We start from the raw sequence: 24,568 nt of genomic DNA on the forward strand, positions 1-24,568 counted from the left end.
ACATTCGTCCACGAAGAGCAGTGTCCATTGATTATCACTCTGTCATCTCCCACTCAGCCATACCTCTCCAATTTTTACAACATTATTCCATGTGCTACAGTATCAAAGGCTTTCCTGATATCCAAGTATATTATATCAAAATTATTTTTGTCATTTAGTTCCTTTATGACCATTTCATATTATCAATCAAATTGGTCAGCCAAGACCTCCCTTTGACAAACCCATGCTCTGCCTTAACTATTAGTGCAGTCTTGTCTAGATGATTCTGCAGTGCTTCTTTAACCATTGATTCCATTATTTTTCCCTGGAATAAAAGTTAAAACAACAGGTTTATAGATACTTGTGTCAACTTTTAAACTCCGTTTGTGAATTGGTGATATATTTGCACACCTCCAGTCCATGGTGACGTGCACTAGATCGAAGAAGCTCTCATAATTATGGCTAAGGATTTGCTTACGTCCTTTGCTGCCTCCTTTAATATAACTGGATAGATTCCGTCCATATCAGGTGCCTATTTTATATTTAACTTCAAAGATTTCTCCTTCACTTTGCTCTCAGTTATTCCAAAATCACTTAGCTAGAGTTTGATGAATTTCTGGCACTCTCCTCATCGAATAACTACTCATGTGTGAATTTAGATGCAAAGTACTCATTCAGTTTATTAGCTACCTTAGCATGATCATCAATAGTCAATCCATCTATGTTAAGTGGACCAATCTGATTCATCCCTTTCCTTCTAGAGTTTACATAAGTAAAGAACTCTTTGCTGTTTTTCTTTGCATCTATTGCCAAGGATTTCTCATTATCTGCCTAACCTCCTTTGTGACTTGATTACAGACTAGTTTATATCTGCCATACGCTTCTGTGTCACCTGATACTTTACATGCATCCCATACATTTTTCTTCTCTGCCATAAGCCTCATTAATTCATCTGACATCCATTTAGGCCTAAACCTTGAACAGTATTTCTTAGTTGGAATGAAAAGACTAGTAGCTTCCAAAATTAAGTCCCTGAAGGCTTCCCACTTAGAATCCAACGTTGTTAACATCATCATTTTATCCCAATGTACAGAATTTAAAAACTGTCCGAGACCCCTTTACAAAAGCCCTTCCCTTTAGCTTTGATGATAGTTACATCTATAAGTAATTCCCACATCAGTACATTGTGATCACTTTCACCCAATGATTCCTTTATCTGCAAATTCTTAATGCACGAATAATCACTGCTGATAATCAGATCAAAAGTATTAATTCCACTGTTTGCCTCTCGAACATGTTGCTGTAGAAAACAGTCATCCAATAAATTCACAAAGTCTTGCTAGTGTGCAAGTGAACAACCGACAAGTTCCAGTAAATATCTGGAAAGTTAAAATCCCCCATTATTAGACATTCTGATTTACTGGCCCACTCTATTTCTCTGCAGAATTGATCATTATACTCATCAGATTCATTACGCCTATAGCACGCACCTGGTCTCATTTTTCCTTTCCCATTGCTTATGTCGCACGAAACAGACTCAACATAGGAGCATGTATGCTTGCATGTATACCAATGCTAGAAGAATAGTAAATAAATTGATGAATTTGAAGTGTTGGTCAAGACATCAAAGGCGGATATTGTTGGGATAGCAGAGACGTGGTGTCACAAAGATATAAGGAATGCTGAACTGGAATTTGGAGAGTACAATGTGTACAGAAAGGATAGACAGGATAGAAAGGGAGGAGGTCTTATGCTGTTAATTAAGAAAAACATAAAATCAAAAGTAGTGCATCCAGTTGATATAGATGAACAGTGCACTGTTGAGTCAGTTTGTTGTGACATAAGCACTGCGAAAGCAAAAATAAGAGTAGGAGTGTGTTATAGGCCTAATGACTCGAATGAGTACAATAAACAATTGTACAGAGAAATAGTGGGCTAGTAAATTGGAATGTCTTATAATGGGGATTTTAACTTCCCAGATATTGACTGGAACTTGTGTTTTGGTCGCTCACACACTAGTCAGACTTTTGTGGATTTATTGGATGATTGTTTTCTGCAGCAGCATGTTCGAGAGGCAACCAGAGAAAGTTATCAGCAGTGATCATTCTTGTATTAAGAATTTGCAGATAAAGGAACCACTAGGTGGCAGTGATCACAGTGTACTGATGTGGGATTTACTTAAAGATTTAATTACCATCAGGGGTAAAGGAAAGGGTTTTTGCTTCCGTAAAGGTGAGTACGGTGGTCTCCGACAGTTTTTAAATTCTGTACAGTGGGATAAACTGACGATGTTACCAACAGTAAATTCTAAGTGGGAAGCATTCAAGGAATTAATCGTGGATGCTACTAAAAGTTTCATACCCATTAAGAAATATTGTTAAAGGTTTAGGTCTAAATTGTTATCTAATGAACTAATGAGACTCGTAACAGAGAATAAAAATGCATGGGATGCATATAAATTATCAAGCGACTCAGAAGCCTATGGCAGATATAAGCTAGTCTGTAATCAGGTCACAAAGGAGGTTAGGCAGACGAAGACAGATTACGAGAAATCCTTGGCAAAAGATGCTAAGAAAAACAGCAAGGATTTCTTTACTTATATAAACTCTAAAAGGAAGGGGATGAATCTGATTGGTCCACTTGACATTGATGGGTCGACTGTTGATTTTGCTCAGATAGCAAACAAACTGAATGAGTATTTTATATCTACATTCACACATGAGGAATTATTAAGGTTTGAAAATGGCAGTAGGTTATCAAATTGTAGCAGGATACTTAATGCTTTTGTAATAACTGAAAGCAAAGTGGAGGAGAAATTGTTGAAGTTAAACATAAGAAAAGCACCTGGGTTGGATGGGATCTATCCAGTTATATTAAAGGAGGCGGCAAAGCAACTAAACAAACTCTTAGCCATAATTATGAGAGCATCCTTGGACTCAGGGGAGGTTCCCACAGACTGGAGATGTTCAAATGTATCCCCAATTCACAAAGGGGGATCGAAGGGTGACACGAGTAATTACAGACCAGTTAGTTTAACTTCTGTTCCGGGTAAAATAATGGAGTCACTGGTTAAAGATGCATTGCAGGATCATCTAGACAAGACTGCAGCAATAATTCAAACACAGCATGGGCTTGTTAAGGGAAAGTGTTGTCTGGCAAATTTGATAGGATATTATGATGTGTTTACAAAGGAACTGAATGCAAAAAATAATTTTGATATCATATATTTGGATTTCAGGAAAGCTTCTGACACTGTTGTGCATGGAAGACTATTGTACAAATTGGAGCAGATTGGTATTAAGGGTAAGTTGCTACAATGGATAAAAGGATGGTTATGTGGGAGAAGACAGAGTCGTAATCAGTGGGTGCTGCTCTTCTTGGACTAATGTTATTAGTGGAGTTCCACAGGGTTCGGTGTTGGGTCCACTGTTGTTTTGTATATTTATCAATGATATTGATGAAGGTATATCAGGCTTAGTGTCGAAGTTTGCAGATGATACAAAGGTTGGCAGGGTTGTTAATGACAGTAATGGCAGTGTGCTACTGCAACAGGATCTAGATAATTTGGGCAGATGGGCTAAGAAGTGGCAACTGAAGTTTAACCTTGACAAATGCAAAGTACTGCATATGGGTAGAAGTAACCCCAGAGAAAAGTACCAACTGTGTGATACTACACTTAAGGTGGTAGAAAATGAAAAAGACCTGGGAGTAATTGTGCCGGCAGATATGAAGTTTTCTGAGCAATGCAGACAGGCTGCCAGGGCAGGTCATGGGGTTTTGTCAATGATATATATAGGAATTTTGCTAGCAGGGAGAAGGAGGTGATTGTCCCTCTGTATAAGGCAATCGTCAGGCCACGCCTTGAGTACTGCGTACAGGTCTGGAGGCCTCATTTTAGGAAGGATGTAGATTTATTTGAGCGTGTACAGAGAAGGGCAACAAGATTAGTGAGGGGAATGAAGGGATCCTCTTATCAAGAGAGGCTTAAGTTCTGCAAATTGCAGTGGCTGGAGAATAGGCATCTGCGCGGTGATCTGATTGAGGTGTATAAGGCCTTGAATGGGTTCAGCACGCTGAATTCTGATGAGATCCTTCCACTTGTTCAGATTACGAACCTAAGGGGGCATAAATTCAAATTAAGAAAAGACAGATGTAGATTGGATGTGCGGAAATTTGCATTTAGCCAGCGGGTGGTTAATTGCTGGAACAAACTTCCATCTGTCGTTGTGGAAGTTGATAGGTTGAATAAATTTAAGGAGGAACTGGACAGGCATTTGGAGGGAATGGTGTGATTTTTTTTTTTTTTTTTTTTTTGGCTGATGCTGCATAAGCTCATACACTTGCTTTCTTGCATCATATGCCACTACTACTACTACATTGCACTGTCCACCAACATCAATTGGATGCACTTCCTTAGATTTTGTGTTTCTTAATTAACAGCATAACCCCTCCTCCCTTTCTGTCCTGTCTATCCTTTTTGTACACATTGTACTCCCCAAATTCCTATTCTGCACTGCTTATGTCTGTGTGACACCACGTCTATGATATCCCAACAATATCTGCCTTTGATGTCCTTGATTAACACTTGAAGCTCATCAAATTTATTAACTATAATAATCCTGGCATTGGTGTGCATGCAAGTATACATGTACCTGTTTCTTTTCTTAGGTACCTTAACACAGCCCATGTATTTATTTGTTCCACTATGACTCCCTGCAGTCCTGGAAATCTCCATTGCCTTGCTTCCCAGGCTGCTGCTTATTCTAATAGAAGCAGTGCAAGAATCACTTTTGCCTCTTCCTGCGGCAATTGTTAACTTTTTAGTCTGTGTATCCCCCCAAGCTAGCAGTTTTCTGACCCACCTAACATTGCCTCGATAACATCAGCAAATATTCTTGTACCCTTTCTATTTAAGTGTTCCCCATACCTGTAGAAGCAGTCTCTCCTGTCAACAAGCATAGACCAAGCTGAAAAAAAATTCTACCCCTTGAGCCTTGCACAATCTCGCCAAGGCCGAATTGATCAGCAAAGCTCTTATCATATACTCCCTCCCATTGTGTCTGTGCAGAATTGCAGCACTTTCACATTCAACCCTAACTCACGACCTTTTTTCAACATTGACCTGTACTTGTTGAGTAAATCTGTAGATCTCTTACTCTTAAAGTCTTCCAACATCTACAGCAATATCACCTTTTTTTGCCCTTAAATGACGATATCTGCTCTACAACATCATCAACTTATGCCTCTGGCAGGCATACTCTGGTCCTATTCCACCTATCCTTCTTGCCGAGTATATTCCCCATCTCCCTGACAGTAGAATTGCCAACAATAACGAATTCCTTTGGCACCAGTGCATTCTGCCTTGGAGATTGCCTGATACACAGGAGTGAGCTCTGCCATTGAGCTGGGCAACTGAGAGCCTGATGGGCCCTCTTATTAATTTATTGGGGGTATTTACCTTACACCTCAAGCTCTAATAAACGCCCATCAGAACGCTGAGTTGGTACCTAATTTCTTGACACTCAAGACACCTAGCACACACAAAGGCATCCTTCTTGGCTAGATCATGTCCTGTTTTAGAAAGGTCGTGAAACATTTCACATTTCGCACATTTTTTGAGACTGTGATGCATTGGAGAATCGTCCCCTTTGTGTCTCCCCCGAGTCACAGCACTCTCACTAGTCTGTGATCTTTGCTTCACAGCTCTAGTCATGATTTCCATTTAAATACAATTTAATTAACAATTAAATTTAATAAGATTAATATTTTTGGTTAATTGATAATACTATAATAAGTTAACAGATTCCTAATAGTTTCCTAATACTTACTAATAGTAATTAATAAATTACTAATTAAAAATTTTTGATTAGTAATTTATTAATTGGAAAAATATTAATTGTTATTTACCAGAGCAAAGAGAAATATTACATTTATTTAAGAAAAACGTTAAATGCTTCTGAAAATTATTGCAATGTATATACTGACTAATTTGTTTTTGTTTCATTTTATTCATCATTGCTCCTCCCTGAACTTGCTGCTTGGCCTCACTCACTGTGAGGGGCTATCATCCTTTTCATTGAACACGCTTTGATTGAATTTGTTTGATTTAATTTTAAAAATTTACTCATGTGTTTTTCATAGTTTAATTTTTATTCTTTTTTGATTAGTACTCAGACTGAAAGAGTTTTTGTTGGAGAATACTGACAGTATGTTGGAAGATGAAGAAAAATTTCAGGCCAAAGTTTTTACGTAAATATTTATTTCACTTTAAATTTAATTAAATTACTGAAATTAAAAAATGCAAGTAGAGTGCACAGATATATAAATTCAATATTTTATTATTATTATTTTTATTTTTTTGAGATAGAATAATCAGGATTGATATGTTTACCACTACTTGAAGTGGATGCAGTTGTGTGCCTGTGACATAAATTTCAGAAACATAGAAGTATAATTATTAAAAGGAACATTATCAGTCAAATGAAGAATATTTAAAGATAATTTTGTTAAATTTGCTTATTATACTGAACTAAAAGCTGTGGAAATTTGACTGCTAAGATGGAGCAGAATTTTTGTGTTTTGATATATTTTTTAAAGACAAGAAATACAAAGGTTGATATTTCTTATATTCATCTAGCCCATAAATTTTGGAAGTTATTGAACTATTTGTTAAGGATTTGCATTAATACAAACTATATTTATGTATTAATATGAAATATGTTGTTAATAAAATGAGATAACTGTAATAGTTATTTTGAATATTATGAAGACTTACAAGGTATTATAAATTTATTGCATTTACTTGGCAGAATTAAAAGTGAAGCTGTAGGCAACAAATTTTCAAAAAGATAAAGTTTTTATCCATGGACAAAAGTGCTGCAGTAAAGCATGCAAAGCTGGGATATATGGAATTTAATTTAGAGATAAATTCAATTTAATTTTTTTCAGAAATTAACTGGAACAAGATTTCCTAATTAAGAAAATTGATAATGATAAAGGAATTAAAATGTCTTCCAGTGGGCCCAAAAGTTCTTAGAAAAACAACCACCTGTAAATTGTGTAACTGTGTGCTGCCTGTAAATCCCGATACGATGAAATGTGTGTTTTTGTCAATTGGTTCACTGTATTTGTATGAAGCAAACTAATGAATTACTAATTACAGCTTGCTTTTAAGAACTGGATCAAACTGGATTATCAAGGTATGCTATTGCAAGAAGGTCTAGAAAAATTAGGCAGATGTCCTGAGAAGTGGCAATTGAAGTTTAACATAGACAAATGTAAGAGACTGCACATGAGTTGCAGTAATCCCATATTAACATACCAACTGTGTAGTACTACGCTTTGCATGTAGTGTAGGACGACATAGTTTTCTCTTTGGTACAGTTTTGACTGTATTCATATTCAAGGAAGTTTCTGTAATTTTATCTTTTCTGAAACACAATTTGTTATGAGTAACATGAACTTTTAAAATATTGTAGGCATTGTAAAATAGTTGTGAAGTTTTTCTGTGTGACTGCAGTTCAGTTTATAATGGGAGTGCAAATAGATAATATGCCTTGAAGTTCTGTTACCAGATCCACTACCCCATTCAAGAGGTATGGATGTTACCATGTTTGTAGGCACAGATGTGCATAAGGAGGAAACACATGACTTGGATTGTTCCCATTATTATTTTAGAGGAGAATGTATTTTATAGTTCTGTGTATTACAGATTTATAAAAATTGTTGATTTCAGTTATTGGACAAAAATAGCTATGCTTTTTAGGAGAATTAAAAGACTTATTGGTTTCATCCAACTTTCACTTTTCATTTCTTGTTTGATCTGTTTCTTTTGTCTAGACAACTCACTTTTTGAAGAAGTCCATTCAACTGCTTTGCAAAAAGGACTCATAGCACCTTTATCTTTCACCTTCCCTTTCACAAAATGCTATTATGCAAGATAGTTTTTCTTCTAAATTTGTGGTTGATATGAATGTTGGCAGGGTTGTTAATAACCGTAATCAGTGTATATTACTGTAACAAGATCTAGAAAAATTAAGCAGGTGACCCAAGAAATGGCAATTGAAGATTAACATTGACAAATGCAAGGTATTTTGTATGGAATAGCAGTAATCCATGTAACAAATATGTGCAGTGCCACACTTAGAGTAGTGGATAAAGAAAAAGATTGGGAGGTAATTGTGCAGTCAGTTATAAATTTCTCTGAGCACTGTAGATAGGCTGCCAGGACAGCTCATGTGGTTTTTATGAATGATATTCAGAAATTTTACTTTCAGGGTTAAGGAGAAGCTTATCTCATTGTATGGTAATATTTTGTCTACACTCTGAGTAGTAGTAGTAGTGGCATGTGATGCAAGAAAGCAAATGTATGAGCTTATGCAGCATCAGCCAAAAAAAAAAAAAAAAAAAATCACACCATTCCCTCCAAATGCCTGTCCAGTTCCTCCTTAAATTTATTCAACCTATCAACTTCCACAACGACAGATGGAAGTTTGTTCCAGCAATTAACCACCCGCTGGCTAAAGGCAAATTTCCGCACATCCAATCTACATCTGTCTTTTCTTAATTTGAATTTATGCCCCCTTAGGTTCGTAATCTGAACAAGTGGAAGGATCTCATCAGAATTCAGCGTGCTGAACCCATTCAAGGCCTTATACACCTCGCAGATCACCGCGCAGATGCCTATTCTCCAGCCACTGCAATTTGCAGAACTTAAGCCTCTCTTGATAAGAGGATCCCTTCATTCTCCTCACTAATCTTGTTGCCCTTCTCTGTACACGCTCAAATAAATCTACATCCTTCCTAAAATGAGGCCTCCAGACCTGTACGCAGTACTCAAGGCGTGGCCTGACCATTGCCTTATACAGAGGGACAATCACCTCCTTCTCCCTGCTAGCAAAATTCCTATATATCATTGACAAAACCCCATGACCTACCCTGGCAGCCTGTCTGCATTGCTCAGAAAACTTCATATCTGCCTGCACAATTACTCCCAGGTCTTTTTCATTTTCTACCACCTTAAGTGTAGTATCACACAGTTGGTACGTTTCTCTGGGGTTACTTCTACCCATATGCAGTACTTTGCATTTGTCAAGGTTAAACTTCAGTTGCCACTTCTTAGCCCATCTGCCCAAATTATCTAGATCCTGTTGCAGTAGCACACTGCCATTACTGTTATTAACAACCCTGCCAACCTTTGTATCATCTGCAAACTTCGATACTAAGCCTGATATACCTTCATCAATATCATTGATAAATATACAAAACAACAGTGGACCCAACACCGAACCCTGTGGGACTCCACTAATAACATTAGTCCAAGAAGAGCAGCACCCATTGTTTACTACCCTCTGTCTTCTCCCACTTAACCATCCTTTTATCCATTGTAGTAACTTATGCTTAATACCATTCTGCTCCAATTTGTACAATAGTCTTCCATGCGCAACAGTGTCAAAAGCTTTCCTGAAATCCAAATATATGATATCAAAATTATTTTTTGCATCCAGTTCCTTTGTAACCACATCATAATATCCTATCAGATTTGTCAGACAAGACTTTCCCTTAACAAACCCATGCTGTGCTGAATTATTGCTGCAGTCTTGTCTAGGTGACATACAATGCATCTTTAACCAGCGACTCCATTATTTTACCCGGAACAGAAGTGAAACTAACTGGTCTGTAATTACCCGTGTCACCCTTCGATCCCCCTTTGTGAATTGGGGATACATTTGCACATCTCCAGTCCCTGGGAACCTCCCCTGAGTCCAAGGATGCTCTCATAATTATGGCTAAAGGTTTGCTTAGTTGCTTTGCCGCCTCCTTTAATATAACTGGATAGATCCCATCCACCCCATTTCTTATGTTTAACTTCAACAATTTCTCCTCCACTTTGCTTTCAGTATTACAAAATCATTAAGTATCCTGCTACAATTTGATAACCTTCTGCCATTTTCAAACCTTAATAATTCCATGTGTGAATTTAGATGCAAAATGCTCATTCAGTTCGTTTGCTATCTGAGCAGGATCATCAACAGTCGAACCATCGATGTCAAGTGGACCAATCAGATTCATCCCCTTCCTTTTAAAGTTTATATAAGTAAAGAAATCCTTGCTATTTTTCTTAGCATCTTTTGCCAAGGATTTCTCATAATCTGCCTTCGCCTGCCTAACCTCCTTTGTCACCTGATTACAGACTAGCTTATATCTGCCATAGGCTTCTGAGTCGCTTGATAATTTATATGCATCCCATGCATTTTTCTTCTCTATTACGAGTCTCATTAGTTCATTAGATAACCATTTAGGCCTAAACCTTGAACAATACTTCTTAATAGGTATGAAACTTTTAGTAGCTTCCACGATTAATTCCTTGAATGCTTCCCACTTGGAATTTACTGTTGGTAACATCGTCAGTTTATCCCACCGTACAGAATTTAAAAAACTGTCAGAGACCACTGTACTCGCCTTTACGGAAGCAAAAACCCTTTCCTTTACCCCTGAAGTTAATTAAATCTTTAAGTAAATCCCACATCAGTACACTGGGATCACTGCCACCTTATGGTTCTTTTATCTGGAAATTCCTAATACATGAATGATAATACATGAATGATCACTGCTGATAACCAGATCAAGAGTATTACTCTCTCTGGTTGCCTCTCGAACATGCTACTGCAGAAAACAATCATCCAATAAATCTACAAATGTCTGACTAGTGTGGGAGTGCCCAACCCACAATGTATGGTAATATTTTGTCTACACTCTGAGTACTGCATACAAGACTGGTAGCCTCATTCCAGGAAGAATATGGGTCTGCTGAAACCATTGCCAGGAAGAGCAGTGATATTAATGAGGAAAACAAAAGGGTGTGCTTACCAAGAAAGGCCTCAGTTCTACAAATTTGTGGCATAAGGAGACTAGGATGTCTGCAAGAAGGTCTGATTAAGGTGGTTTAGGCTTTGAATGGCTCAAGTAAGCTTAATGTGATGGCATACTTCCTTGTGCCCAGACTACAACACATATGAGGGAACATAAATTCAAGTTGAGGATGGATGGTTGCAGGATTGATGTGTGGAAATTTGTCTTCAGCCAACATGTAGTTGATTGTTAGAACAGACTTACATCTGGTGTTCTATAGTTGGGTAGTTTGAATATATTCAAGAAGATATGTAAGAGCTAGACAAACTATTAGAGGGGATGGATTATAATGGTTATTCGCTATATCAGTGATAACGGAGATGTGGAAACCCCTGGGGCAGTTAAACAATGAACATTTTATATCAGTGATGAGTTAAATCTACCTCCTATTTTTTTTTAAATTCTCATTAACTTGATAAAAAGATAGATTCAAAAAACAAAAGAAATATTACAGAGAAAAAAATAATATAAGTATATACCTACATATTATTTGTATTAATATGCTTGTATAAATGACAATACACCTAATACTAAACACAATTTATTTCTCTATAATTAAAAAAAAAATCTTTAATAATAAACACGATTTCAATTAGTCTTTATTTATTTATGAATCTTAAAATTGATGTTTTTTTTAAAGATTTCACTTTGATATTTCTTAAGTTTCCCTTTAAAACAATGCTTTAAAAATCTCATTGCTTGCCTCAGTTCCTTCAGAAAAATTGACTAATGCATCCGTTGCACCTTGAGCTTGTGAGATTGTCGATACTGATTTTGATTCACTTTCAATTCTCGTCATATCATCATCACAATCATTGTCTGTACCATCGTCGTTATAGTCTTTGTTGAGCACAGCAACTACAGTGTCAGTCTGTAGGAAGACTACTAGTTAATAAGTTGTCATCAACTCCTACAGATTCATTGATGTTATCTGTATTAAAACCTACAATGTTGTTATATAGCAACCTTCTGATAATGGTAAGTTGTTTACTTCATTTCCATCTTTTTCATCTACAATTGAAATTTCATTTGAATTTAATTTCGATTTCTGTAGCAATTCGATATGGTTTTCAAAGTAATGTTATTCCATGCATCATCTAATATCAGTATAGACTCGGTAAGTTTCTGTACACTTTGACTGATCAGATGTAGAACTAGAAATCTTTTATAAAATCCTTTCAAATTCTTGATTATGCTTATATCCATTGGTTGTAAAATTGACGTTACACTGGGAGGCAGAAATACTGGATTAATGTTGGACAAATATTGAATCTGGGGATGTGCAGGACAGTTATCAATTAATAATAAAATATTTTCCTTCTTTTTGAATTGCTCCTTATTCCAATGATTTAGGTATATTCTCAAAAAATATCCAAAGTAATACAAGCTTTCTTGTTTGCAATGTAATCAATCCACAGGAAGTTTCCTTACGTTTTTGAAACACTGAGGTTTTAAAAATTTTCCGACAGTTTTCCAATTTTCCGATATGAGCTTATATAGCATCAGCCAAAAAAAAAAAAAAAAAACCCCCAACAACAATTTCACACAACCATTTCCTCTAAACGTTTGTTCAGTTCCTCCTTGAATTTATTTAAGCTATCAACTTCCATAATGACAGATGGAAGTTTGTTCCAGCAATTAACCGCCTGCTGGCTAAAGGCAAATTTCCGCACATCTGTTCTACAACTGTCTTTCCTCAATTTGAATTTATGTCCCCCTCAGGTTCGTAATCTGAGCAAGCAGAAGAATCTTACTAGAATTCAGTGTGCTTAACCCATTCAAGGCATTATACACCTCAATCAAATCACCTCGCAGGTGCCTGGTCTCCAGCCGTTGCAATTTGCAGAACTTTTGCCTTTCTTGGTAAGAGAACCCCTTCATTCCCCTCACCAGTCTCATTGCCCTTCTCTGTACATGCTCTACATCTGTCCTAAAATGATGCCTCCAGACCTGTATGGCAGTACTCATGGCATAGCTCGACCATTGTCTTATACAAAGGGATAATCACCTCTCTTTCCCTGCTACTAAAATTCCTTCCTGGCCCCGGGTGCAAAGCGAATCTTGAGGCCAAGCGATCTTCCCTGCGAATTCTACTGCGATTATATTAGAGAGATAAGCACTTTTCACTTTGAGTTCACACGTTTTTCCTTCCGTTATTCAAATATATAATAAGAACTCTTTTTCTTAAAGCACAAGGAAGAAGTTTCAGAAAGGAAAATAACCTTCCTTAATTTTTCTGTGTAGTAACCTTCTATTTTACTCCCTTGATCACTTGGTGGCACTACTCCTGGCTCCCCGTGGTGGGGCTGGACCTGAGTGAAAAGACATCACCCTGGACTAAAAGGAGTTGAAAATGGACCAAAAAACTAACAACACAAGATTGGAGAAAGTTAACTCCAATAAATGTGATGACTTACAGCTGAACATATCTCAGGCTAAGAGAATGAAAATAAACATCTCTCAGCCGACTGTCCTTTTTTTTTGGTGATACGTTCGTTATCATCACAACCCGTTGGGAAATTATCCCATTTCTTAGTTCAGAAGACTATAGAGTTCATGGTTGGATCACCAAAAATGATAAAACGATTAGAATCAGGTGATCTCTTAGTAGAAATATATTATATTAAGTCATCAATCGGAAAAATTGCTACAAATGAAAACTTTTGCAGGACCACCAGTTGAAATTACCCCACATAATTCCCTGAATACATTGAAAGGTGGTATTACCGAATGGGACCTTTTGACTGTTTCAGAGGAAGAACTACTGAGCGAGCTAACAGAACAACAAGTGATACATGTTAGGAGGATAATGATGAAGAAAGACGGAATTCTCATTCCAACCCGATCAGTAATTCTCACCTTTAACAATCCTTCTCTTCCCCATTCAGTTAAAGCAGGATATTTAAATTGCAAAATCCGACCATATATACCAAATCCAATAAGGTGTTACAACTGTCAACGATACTGACACTCTCAGGCAACATGTCGCAGTGATCCCATGTGTCCACTCTGTGGATCAAAAGACCACAATCAAGCAAACTGCACATCCGCTACACCACTCTGTCCCAATTGTCATGAAAATCATCCTGCTTTTTCGAAGACATGCAAAATGTGGGTATTAGGAAAGCAAATTCAAAAATACAAAGTAGAAAATAAAGTTTCTTATCCAGAAGCAAGAAAACAGATACTTGCAACCAAACCTTCATGTTCCTATGCTTCAGCAGTGAAACAACAGAAAACTATAGCCACTCAAACGGATGTAGCAATACCTCTAAATCAAATTATAGACTGGAGTAAAGTAATATTGATGACAAATACAGTTTCACAAGAAACATCCAGTACTAAAGAGCAGGATACTTCCATGCCTAGAAAGCAGAAATCAGAAGTAACATCTTCAAAACAAAGCAAACATCATCTAGTAAACTGTGTGAACAGAAACAAACAAACATAGACCAAATGGATACTGATGAACAGAGAGAGAACGTACTAGAACTACACCCTGCAGAAGATATTGATACACCTTGTCCTAATTTTCCGAAGAAAGATAGACCCAAATATGATAAACGGAAAAACTCAAAAGCGCAGTCAGATTCAGCAAATCGTCCCGAGACCTAAATAATGCAACATATTATTATACAATGGAACTGTCGTGGTTTACGTGGAAAATTGGATGAAATAAAAGAAATTATTCAGCAGTATAAACCGGCCTGCATTTGCCTTCAGGAGACCCATCTAACACCTCAATCTTTACCCACATTTTAAAATTATACGCTTTTCCGTAGAGACAGGAATGATAACAGAACTGCCAAAGGAGGAGTGGCAATTTTGGTGAATATTCATATACCAGCTAAGCAAAAAACATTAAGAACCAACTTAGATGCAGTAGCAGTAAGAATAGCCATCGGAATTTCTATCACAATCTCGTCCATTTATCTTCTACCAAATACCCCCTCTCCAGATCGGAATTAAACGATCTTACTATGGAGCTCCAACCTCCCTACTGCCTTATGGGAGATATGAATGCCCATCATCATTTGTGGGGATCTACTCATACAGACAGTAGAGGTAACATAATCGAAACTTTCATAGATGATCAACAACTGAATTTACTGAATACCGGATCTCACACTTATATCAGTTTGGGTACAGGTATCACCTCTGCAATAGACTTAACAATATGTTCTCCATCAATTTATCCTAGTATAGAATGGTTCGTGTTGAATGATCCTTACAACAGTGATCATTTTCCGATAGTATGTTCCATACAGACACAATCAACTCTTACAGAAGGAATCAGAACAGTATGGAATTTTAAAAAAGCTAATTGGAGTAAATATATGCAATTAATCAAACTGGATAAGCAATTAATAGAAACCCTGCCAATAGATGATGCTGTCTTATATATCAACGATCAACTTCTAGAAGCTTCCAAAGCTACAATACCTCAAATAAGTAAGGCAAGGCAGGCACGGTACAACTCTTGGTGGAATGAAGATTGTGCAACAGCAAAAACAAAAAATCGTGCATGGAATAGATTCCATCAATATCCAACTACTGCCAATTTAATTGCATATAAAAATCCCAAAGCTGAAGCGAGGAGAATTCAGAAAAAAGCAAAGAAAAAGTCTTGGATTGTGTTCGCTTCCTCACTTGCTAGGAACTCGAATCCTGGTTTGGTGTGGAAAAAAATTCGGATTTTAAGTGGAAGATATCCAATCACACAATCTCCAATCTTCCATTGGAAAGGGCAGGACGTTTTTCAAACAGACCAGATATCAGAAATTTTGGCTGACTCTTTCGCTTCCATATCAGCAGTTACAAGCTACAGCACTGACTTTCAAAAATATAAAGAGCAAGCTGAACGGAGTAAATTGAATTTCTCTACCAAGATATCTCATTCCTGTAATCTACCATTTCTAAAAGAGGAATTACCTACAACCATTACAAAATTACCTAATAGCGCACCAGGTCCCGATGGCATTTATTATACTATGATACAACACCTAAACTCTGATTGTCTGAAAATCCTGATAGCTCTATATAATAGAATTTTTCTGAACAACCTGTATCCATCCACATGGCAGCATGCAATTGTCCTTGCATTTCCCAAACCCGGAAAAGATCCTTCCTATACATATAATTATCGCCCGATTTCACTGACCAGCTGCTTAGGAAAAATCCTTGAACGAATGGTGCATAATAGACTTATGTGGTTGCTGGAAAAAGAGAATGTTTTATCACCCCACCAATTTGGATTTAGGAAAAATAGAGCAACACTTGACCTACATGTCAAAGTGGAAACAAATATTAGAAACTCATTTATAAGAAAGCAGCATATGGTGATGGTAAATCTAGATCTTGAAAAAGCCTTTGACACAACATGGAGATTCGGAATTCTACGAGATCTATTTCAATTAGGATACAGAGGACAACTTCCACAATTTATAGAAAAATTTCTTGCCGACAGAACATTTCAGGTACGATATAAAGGCTGTTTATCTACAATCTATATACAACAGGAAGGGGTTCTCCAGGGCTCAGTATTAAGTGCAACCCTATTTGCACTGCGAGTGAACAATATCACAAAGGTTATACCCCCACCATTGGAAATATATATATGTATGCAGATGATCTTTCCATTTCATTTCAACCCCAAAGCATGAACACAATTGAACGACAGCTGCAATTATCCATAAACAAAATAGAAGTATGGACTCAAAATAATGGATATAGATTATCTGAGAAAAAATCAGTTGTTATACACTTCTGTAAAATGCGTCGTCTTCATCCTGAACCGGTCTTATACTTAAATAAAATTGCTCTACCTGTTGTTCAAAATTTCTCCTTTTTGGGCTTAACAATAGATAGAAAATTAAACTTTCGTGAACATATACTAAGACTTCGAACTAGTTGCCTCTTAAAACTTAACATCTTGCGCACAGTATCTTCAATGGCCTGGGGAGCCGACAGGTCCACATTATTACTATTATATAAAACTTTGATTAGATCTCGTTTAGATTATGGATCTCCTGTGTATGCTTCAGCAAGACGGAGCATCTTACATTGCCTAGATACCATTCACCATAATGCTCTCCGCATAGCTCTAGGAGCATTTAGAACTTCACCAATCTACAGCCTGTATGCAGATGCTTCGGAACCCCCGCTGCATCTTCAACAAGATTATCTACTGTGCACGTATGCGGCAAAAATATACTGTCAACCATCACATCCAGATTGGTCCATTATTCACAATCCACCATGGACGAGTAATTATGATTGCAAGCCAAATGAAAATAAACCAGTAGGACTGCACCTCAGACACTTAGCTCAAGTTTAGGAAATACATTTTCAGCACATTTCTGCAGTAGATATAAACTCAGAACCTCCTTGGATTCCGACCGTGCCTTTATCCATATCACATCTTACAAACAGGAATAAAAAAGAGAGCTCTCCAATCGTTATACAGAAGCTTCATGCACTGCACAGTTTTGAAAATAGAAACAGTCATCAGATTTACATGGATGGTTCAAAATCGAACAACTCAGTAGGTGCCGCAGTAGTTTTACCGGAATATATTATATCTGTCTCCTTGCCTCATGTTTGCAGTATTTTCACAGCAGAATTTTATGCTATTAAACTAGCACTGGATGATATTACCCAGCATCAACTTCTACCTGCTCTAATCTATATTGACTCCCTTAGTGTAGTAGCAGCTTTACAGAACAGCAAACATTCCTCAAATTCCTTGATTCAGCATATCAAAAAACAACTTGGAGTTTTGCATAAAGCAAGAAAACAAGTGTTGGATTCCCAGCCATGCTGGAATTCTAGGAAATAATCATGCAGACCAAGCCGCAAAAAATCCAGATCTCAATATGCAAGATAACTTTCAGTTTGTACCATTTACAGATTATAGGGATGTATTTCGTACGAAATATACTTCCATCTGGAAACAACTTTGGAGGGACCAATCATGCAATAAACTTCGCAGAATAAAAAAGATCTATGTTTGTGGCAATCTAGCTCACGTACAAGTAGACAGGAGGAAGTTATATTAACAAGACTGCGCATTGGACATATCTTCCTCACTCACAAACATTTACTTTTAAGAGAACATCCACCGCTCTGCTCTGTCTGTCAGATACAACTTACAGTAAGGCACATCCTGATTGATTGTCCATCCTATTCAGCTGTTCGAACCACATCCTTCCAATCATTAGCAAACTTGCAAGCTCCTCTAACCCTCTCTCATGTACTTGGTGACAAAGCAAACCTAAGTGAGCTCTTTATATATATTAAACATCTAGGAATAATAAATACACTCTGATATATCCATCCTAAATCATTAAAATGAATGTAATGATGCTAACAGACACATATTGGCCACAGTTGCCCTTGTGTCGTGAAACTTTCATACCAGCAACAACAATAACTAAAATTCCTGTATATCATTGACAATACCCCATGACCTGCTCTGGCAGCCCGTCTGCATTGTTCAGAAAACTTCATATCTGACTGCACAATTACTCCCAGGTCTTTTTCATTTTCTACCACTCTAAGTGTGGTGCCACATGGTTGGTATGTTCCTCTGGGGTTACTTCTACCCATATATAGTACTTTGCATTTGTCAATGTTAAACTTCAGTTGCCTGATTTTCAAATTTTCTAGATCCTGTTGCAATAGCACAGCTGTTGTATGTCTTCGTCATTGAAATCTTTCCTGATTTCTGCCAAAACACAGTCAATCCATTCATTTGCCATTATTAGATCTGCAGATCGAGATTCTCCATTAATTTTTGCATAAATGATGTTATGTCAGTTTTTAAATCGATCCAGCCAACTGTTGTTACACACAAAATCATCACATCCAAATTGTTTAGCAAATTTTTCCGCTTGAGCCTTTAAGATGGGACTGTCTATTGAAAATCCAGCACTTCTTTGTGTGGCGAACCATTGACACAATGCTTCATTAACATTTGTAACCTCACACTTTCTAAATTTTTTTTCGGCTATGTTCTTTTCCAGTGCCGATATGTAAATATCTCTATTCTTCCAGAATGTCTATACACTTGAAGAGTATAAAGAAAACTTTTTACACACTTCAATATTTTTTTGTACCACTTTCTAACTTCTCTTAATTTGAATTTTTCACGAATCAAGAGACACTTTCTTTTGTTAGTAGACACGTTTCCGAAGGAAGGGTTCATTTCTAATCGATTTTACTTTAAATGATAAAGTGATTTGCATACAAAATTCTTAGAAGTCCGAAATGCATACAAAGTTCTTAGAAGTCTCAAAATGCGTATAACATTCTTAGAAGTCCCATAGGTGCCTCCGTAGTCAGGTGGGCAGGAGCAGCAGTGCATAGCACACACTTCTTGATTAGACCGGGGTTCAAGCCTGTGCCCACCAAATATGGAGGATGTAGGAAGGTCAAGGAATGACCACTGCATATCCCCGGAGCAATATGGCCTTAGTTGCTAATGCTCCTAAAAACCAAATAACAACATAGAAGTCCCATTTTCAAAATTCTTAGAAGTTCTGAAATAAATTTATGGCACAGTGAATACAAGACAATCTGAAAATAGGGTAATGCGACAAGCGGAATGCCAATGCACTATTGTATAGCCCCTATCTCCCGAAGGACAAGGTCATAAACTGGCTGCTAATCCGATGCAGGTGGTCATAAAGCTAAGTCGCCCTTTCATTTTCGTTTATTCCAAGAATTGGGTTTTTTCAACTAACCAAGCAATTAAGAATGTTTGCATAGTTACCAAAATTTGTATGGTATGTCCATGTAGTATGCTTGTTATAACAGCGAGCGATTGTATGGGTATACACGTAAATTAAAATCATTATGGCTTTTTGCTCATTACAGTCGTGGTCTCATTATTGCCGTGCTTGTTATAACCAAGTTTGACTGTATTTAATTATTAGTGTTCTGCAAAGGGAAAGTTCGGTCATTTTGGGGGGGGGGGGGGGGGGCATCGCCTTCAAATTCCAAAAATTCTTCCTCGATAATGTTGGTATCACTGTCTTCAAATAACCCAGTGTCTGCGGTGCCATCAAGGTCATTACTAATTCCAGTTTTCTTGAAAGACTTTAATTATTTTACCACTTATATTTCCCCAAGGTTCCCTAACCCATTCGCATGCCTGTGCAGTGGTCGGCCTATTCATTCTTCCTGAGGGTATTAGGTCATGATTGGGTTCTCCCATCCATTTGTTCCACTGTTTGCTCATATTTTGCTTAAATTGCTTGTTAATGGACACACCCAAAGGCTTGTTGTTCTTTGTTTGTTATTATTTGGTTTTAGGAGCATTAGCAATTAAGGCCATATTGCTCCGGGGATATGCGGTGGTCATTCCCTGACCTTTCCGCATCCTGCATATTTGGTGGTCACGGGCTCGAACCCCAGTCTAATCAAGAAGCATGTGCTACATGCTGCTGCTCCTGCCTACCTGGCTACGGAGGCAGCCTCTATCCAAAGGCTGCAATTGGCTTGTCAGTCCACCAGGAATGACAACTACCTGTGTATTCAATTCCCTCACCTTCTTTTTAATGACTTCAGTTCTATGGGCTCTGAACTGGTCCCAAATTAGAAGAGATGGTTTCCCTAAGAGACCACCAAGGTCCTGCCTTGCCCATATTTTTTGGAGCCATAAATTCATTCCCGATTCATCCATCCCGATTCACGTTTTGGGTGAACATGAACAAATACACCTTCTGAAATTTTTTTTGTTAGGTGCAGTTTTTTTGTTTTAAATATTAAAAATGATTGTAGTTTTTTGCCATCAGCACAGCAGGCCAAAACTACTGTGCAATGTGTTTTCTCATGCCCAGTGGTTTTTATTGACACCATTTTAGACCCTTTGATATTCATAGTTTTGTTGGATGGTGCATCAAAAGTTAGTCGGACCTTGTCCATATTTCCTATTTGGCCAAGTTCAAAAGAAGTTTGTTTTCGTGCCTTTATTACAAATTTATGGAAGTCCAGTTTTTAATTCATAATCTGCTGGTGATTTTTGTGCAATTGATGTCTTTGTACCGATTCTTGCAAAGACACGGTTTGATAAACCATGTCTTTGCAAGAATCAGTAGCACTAATCTTCTGTTCCAGAAAAAATTTGGAATTCCTGGTCCTTCTGCAAATATACTGGCCTTATGCTAATCATTTTGGTAGAAACACATTTTCCTAAATTCCTTTCATCTACTACCCACTTACATCTTCTTCAAGTTCTGGCCAATGTGGAGTGGGATGACAAAGATTATGTTTACTTTTTTTTAGTGGCTTGAAATTCTTTTTCTTGCTTCAGCCAGACACATATCATTTTTTCCCATAGGTGGTGGCCCAAAAAAAAACTTTCTGCAGCTCTGTTTTTTACTGTAATCTATTAGGTTTAGTTTATATCTGATAGTGTAACTCAACCTCTTTTCTCCTGTAGCCATTTTCTGAAGGTAAAATACTTTAAAATAATGTCAAACGCCAAGATTAAACAATATTGTTACGTAACTGGGTTCTGGTTAAAAACAGCTGGTATTAACAATTAACACAGTTTATTTTATTTCAGTCACCCACAACGATTACAATTCATTGTTGTAATTATATTCACACAATTAAAGTGCACTACTGTACACGGAGATACATTCAACATCACTAAAGCCCACACAGAACTATCTGGCCCACCAGTTAAAGGATTGGTGAACTATTGAGAAACCTAGAGAAGAATCTTGAAACTTCCATCGCCTTCTAAGGCTTTTCCTGGCCTTTGAAATTTCTTGGAACTCATTCCAAACAACTCTGCAAATCCAAACGTATCCTAGGGTGTCTTGTTATCCTTCATAAATGAAAATATTCTGACCGAACGGCGAAATACAGCCTGCCCACTTTCCACTATGCGGTGAGGGAGGGCTCACTTCGTATATAGGGTGTAGGGCAATTTTTCAAGGCATCTGTCAGAAAAAAAGTGTGTCTTATATGCCGTAAAATATGGTACTTATTTTAATAGTGTGGCACCATTTCCCAGCATTTGCATTGCAGCTCTGCAGATTGCACCTCAGAGTATGCTAAAGTATTTAGTAAAAATGGAGTGGTGGTTAAATGAATATGTTTCATTTGCTGTTTAAACAATTTTTAAATCGGGTCACTCAACATGAATTTAATTGGAAGAAGGTAGTGTTCCAATTACAATTAAATTTACAAATTTAGAACAACTGCATCTGTAACAGATGCGAAACCTCCAGGTCAGATGCATATCATGCGTACTCCGGAAAACATTGAAAGAATCAGAGTAACATTACAATGCAGTCATCAAATGTCTGTTAGTCACTCAAGCAGTTGAACATATCAGAATGAAGTGCACACCATGTATTGCAAATCGATTTAAATGTCTGTCTGTATAAAGTGCAAATGGTTCAGCAATTACTTATTCATGATTTGTATATACATGTGAATTTTTTGCAGTTTCTTCCTACAGAAGGTGAATGGTGATCCAGACTTAATCACTAGTTTAATTTTGAGTGACTAGGCTCACTTTCATATGAATGGGGGTTATGTAAAGAAACAAAATTTCAGGTATTGCCTGCTTAAAAAACCTGTGTCACTTTCATGAACAACCACCCCACACCTGTTTGGTGTGGGGTGTCTGCTTTCATTGTTCCATACTTTTATGAAAATGCTAAATTAGTATTCGTAGAGGCATATTAGTATTAGTCATATGGCACAAGGAAGCCTGAGGTTTATACTACACCAGCCAAAAAAAATTTTTCAGTTACCCTGAGAGAGAGAGAGAGAGAGAGAGAGAGAGAGAGAGAGAGAGAGAGAGAGAGAGAGAGAGAGAGAGAGAGAGAGAGAAGTAGACCTGGGGTTATATAGCATCAACCAAAAAAAAAACCCACTTCCTGTTTCACTCATCTATTCGCTCCAAAAGTTTGTCTAGTTAGCCTTGAATTTATTTAAGCTGTCAACTTCTTCCACAATGACAGAAGAAAGTTTGTTCCGGCAATCAACCATCCACTGGCTAAAGGCAAATTTCCACACATCTATTCTTCAACTGTCTGTCTTCAGTTTGAATCTGAACCCTCTCAGGTGTGGAATCTGAGCATGAGGAAGGATCCCACCAGCATTGCGCCTGCTCAAACCATTCAAGGCCTTTTACATCTTAATCAGATCATCTCGCAAGTGTCTAGTCTCCAGATGCTGTAATTTGCAGAATTTAAGCCTTTCTTTGTAACCCTTTGTTCCACTCACTAATCTCATTGCCATTCTCTGTACTCGTTCCAGCAGCTCTACATCATTTCTAAAATGAGGACTCCAGGCCTGTATGCAGTACTCAAGGTGTGGCCTGAACATTGCCTTATACAAGGATATAATCACCTCCTTATCCCTGCTAGAAAAATTCCTATATATCACCGACAAGACCCCAGACCCCACTCTTTTGTAGCCTGTCTGCACTGTTCAGAAAATTTTATAGCTGATTGCACAGTTACCAATAGATCTTTTTCATTCTCTACTATCCTGAGTGTAGTACTGCACAGTTGGTCATTACTCTGCAGCTTTACCCATATGCAGTACCTTGCATTTGTTTATGTTAAACTTCAGTTGCCACCTCACAGCCCATCTGCTCACTTTTCTAGATCTTGTTGCAGTAGTGTATCATTCTTACTGGAATTAACAACCCTACCAACCTTCATATCATCTTTGCAAACTTGGACATTAAGCCTGATATACCTTTATCAGTATCATTGATTAATGTAGAAAACAACGTGACCAACACAGACCCCTGGGAAACTCCACTAATAACATTAGTCTACGAAGAGCAGTGTACATTGATTATCACTCTCTGTCTTCTCCTCAAACGTCCCTTTATCCATAGCAGCAACTTGCCCTTAATGCTATTCTTCTCCAACTTTTACAGTAGTCTTCCGTGTGCAACAGTATCAAAAGCTTTCCTAAAATCCAAGGATATGATATCAAAATTATTTTTTTGCATCCAATTCCTTTGTGACCACATCATAGTATCCAATAAAATTGGCCAGACAAGGCCTCCCCTTAACAAACCCATGCTGTGGCTGAACTATAACTGCAGTTTTGTCTAGATGATCCTGCAATGCTTCTTTAACTAGCGACTCCATTATTTTCCCCAGAACAGAAGTTAAACTTACAGGTCTTTAATTACTTGTCACCTTTCGATCCCTATTTGTGAATTGGGGATACATTTGCACATCTCTAGTCTGTGAGGACCTTCTCTTAGTCCAAGGATGCCCTCATAATCATGACTAAGGGCATGGTCAATAGTTCAGCTGTCACAATAACTTCAACCCTATATGTGAATGTGCTGCAGAAATTTATAAGCATGGATCTTTGCCAAAAAAAGGTGTCAACTTAAAAGAAATGTTTCCCAATAACATTATCTCATTTTGGTATGATGAATTTGCCACTACGAACACCACACTTATCAATTTCTTTCTATGAGGTTTCTTATAATCCAATGTCTATCTAAGCCACAGACTCCTGAGCATTGTTGATTAAATTGAAAGAATACCACAAGAAGCATTATATAGAACAATGGTTAAGTTGAAAATATGAGTAGATGGTTTTGTTTGCAATAGTGGAGGCCATTTAAGGGACTTCATTTTCAGACTCTGGGGAGCGAAACATATATGCTTTGATATACAGT

At 37.4% G+C, this 24,568-nt stretch overlaps 1 protein-coding gene across 1 annotated transcript in view; it reads left to right on the forward strand.

The window, feature by feature from the left end:
- The window catches only part of spg (dedicator of cytokinesis spg), a 916,969-nt gene that overhangs the window by 187,758 nt on the left and 704,643 nt on the right, over positions 1-24,568 (forward strand). The window contains exon 11 of the mRNA XM_090372306.1: positions 6,147-6,228. Coding sequence (XP_090228432.1) covers positions 6,147-6,228 — 82 coding nt within the window. The remainder of the gene's footprint in view (positions 1-6,146; positions 6,229-24,568) is intronic.

Source organism: Mastigoproctus giganteus, chromosome 4, assembly GCF_048544385.1.
Source record: "Mastigoproctus giganteus isolate SK-2022 chromosome 4, ASM4854438v1, whole genome shotgun sequence".
NCBI lineage: Eukaryota > Metazoa > Arthropoda > Arachnida > Uropygi > Thelyphonidae > Mastigoproctus > Mastigoproctus giganteus.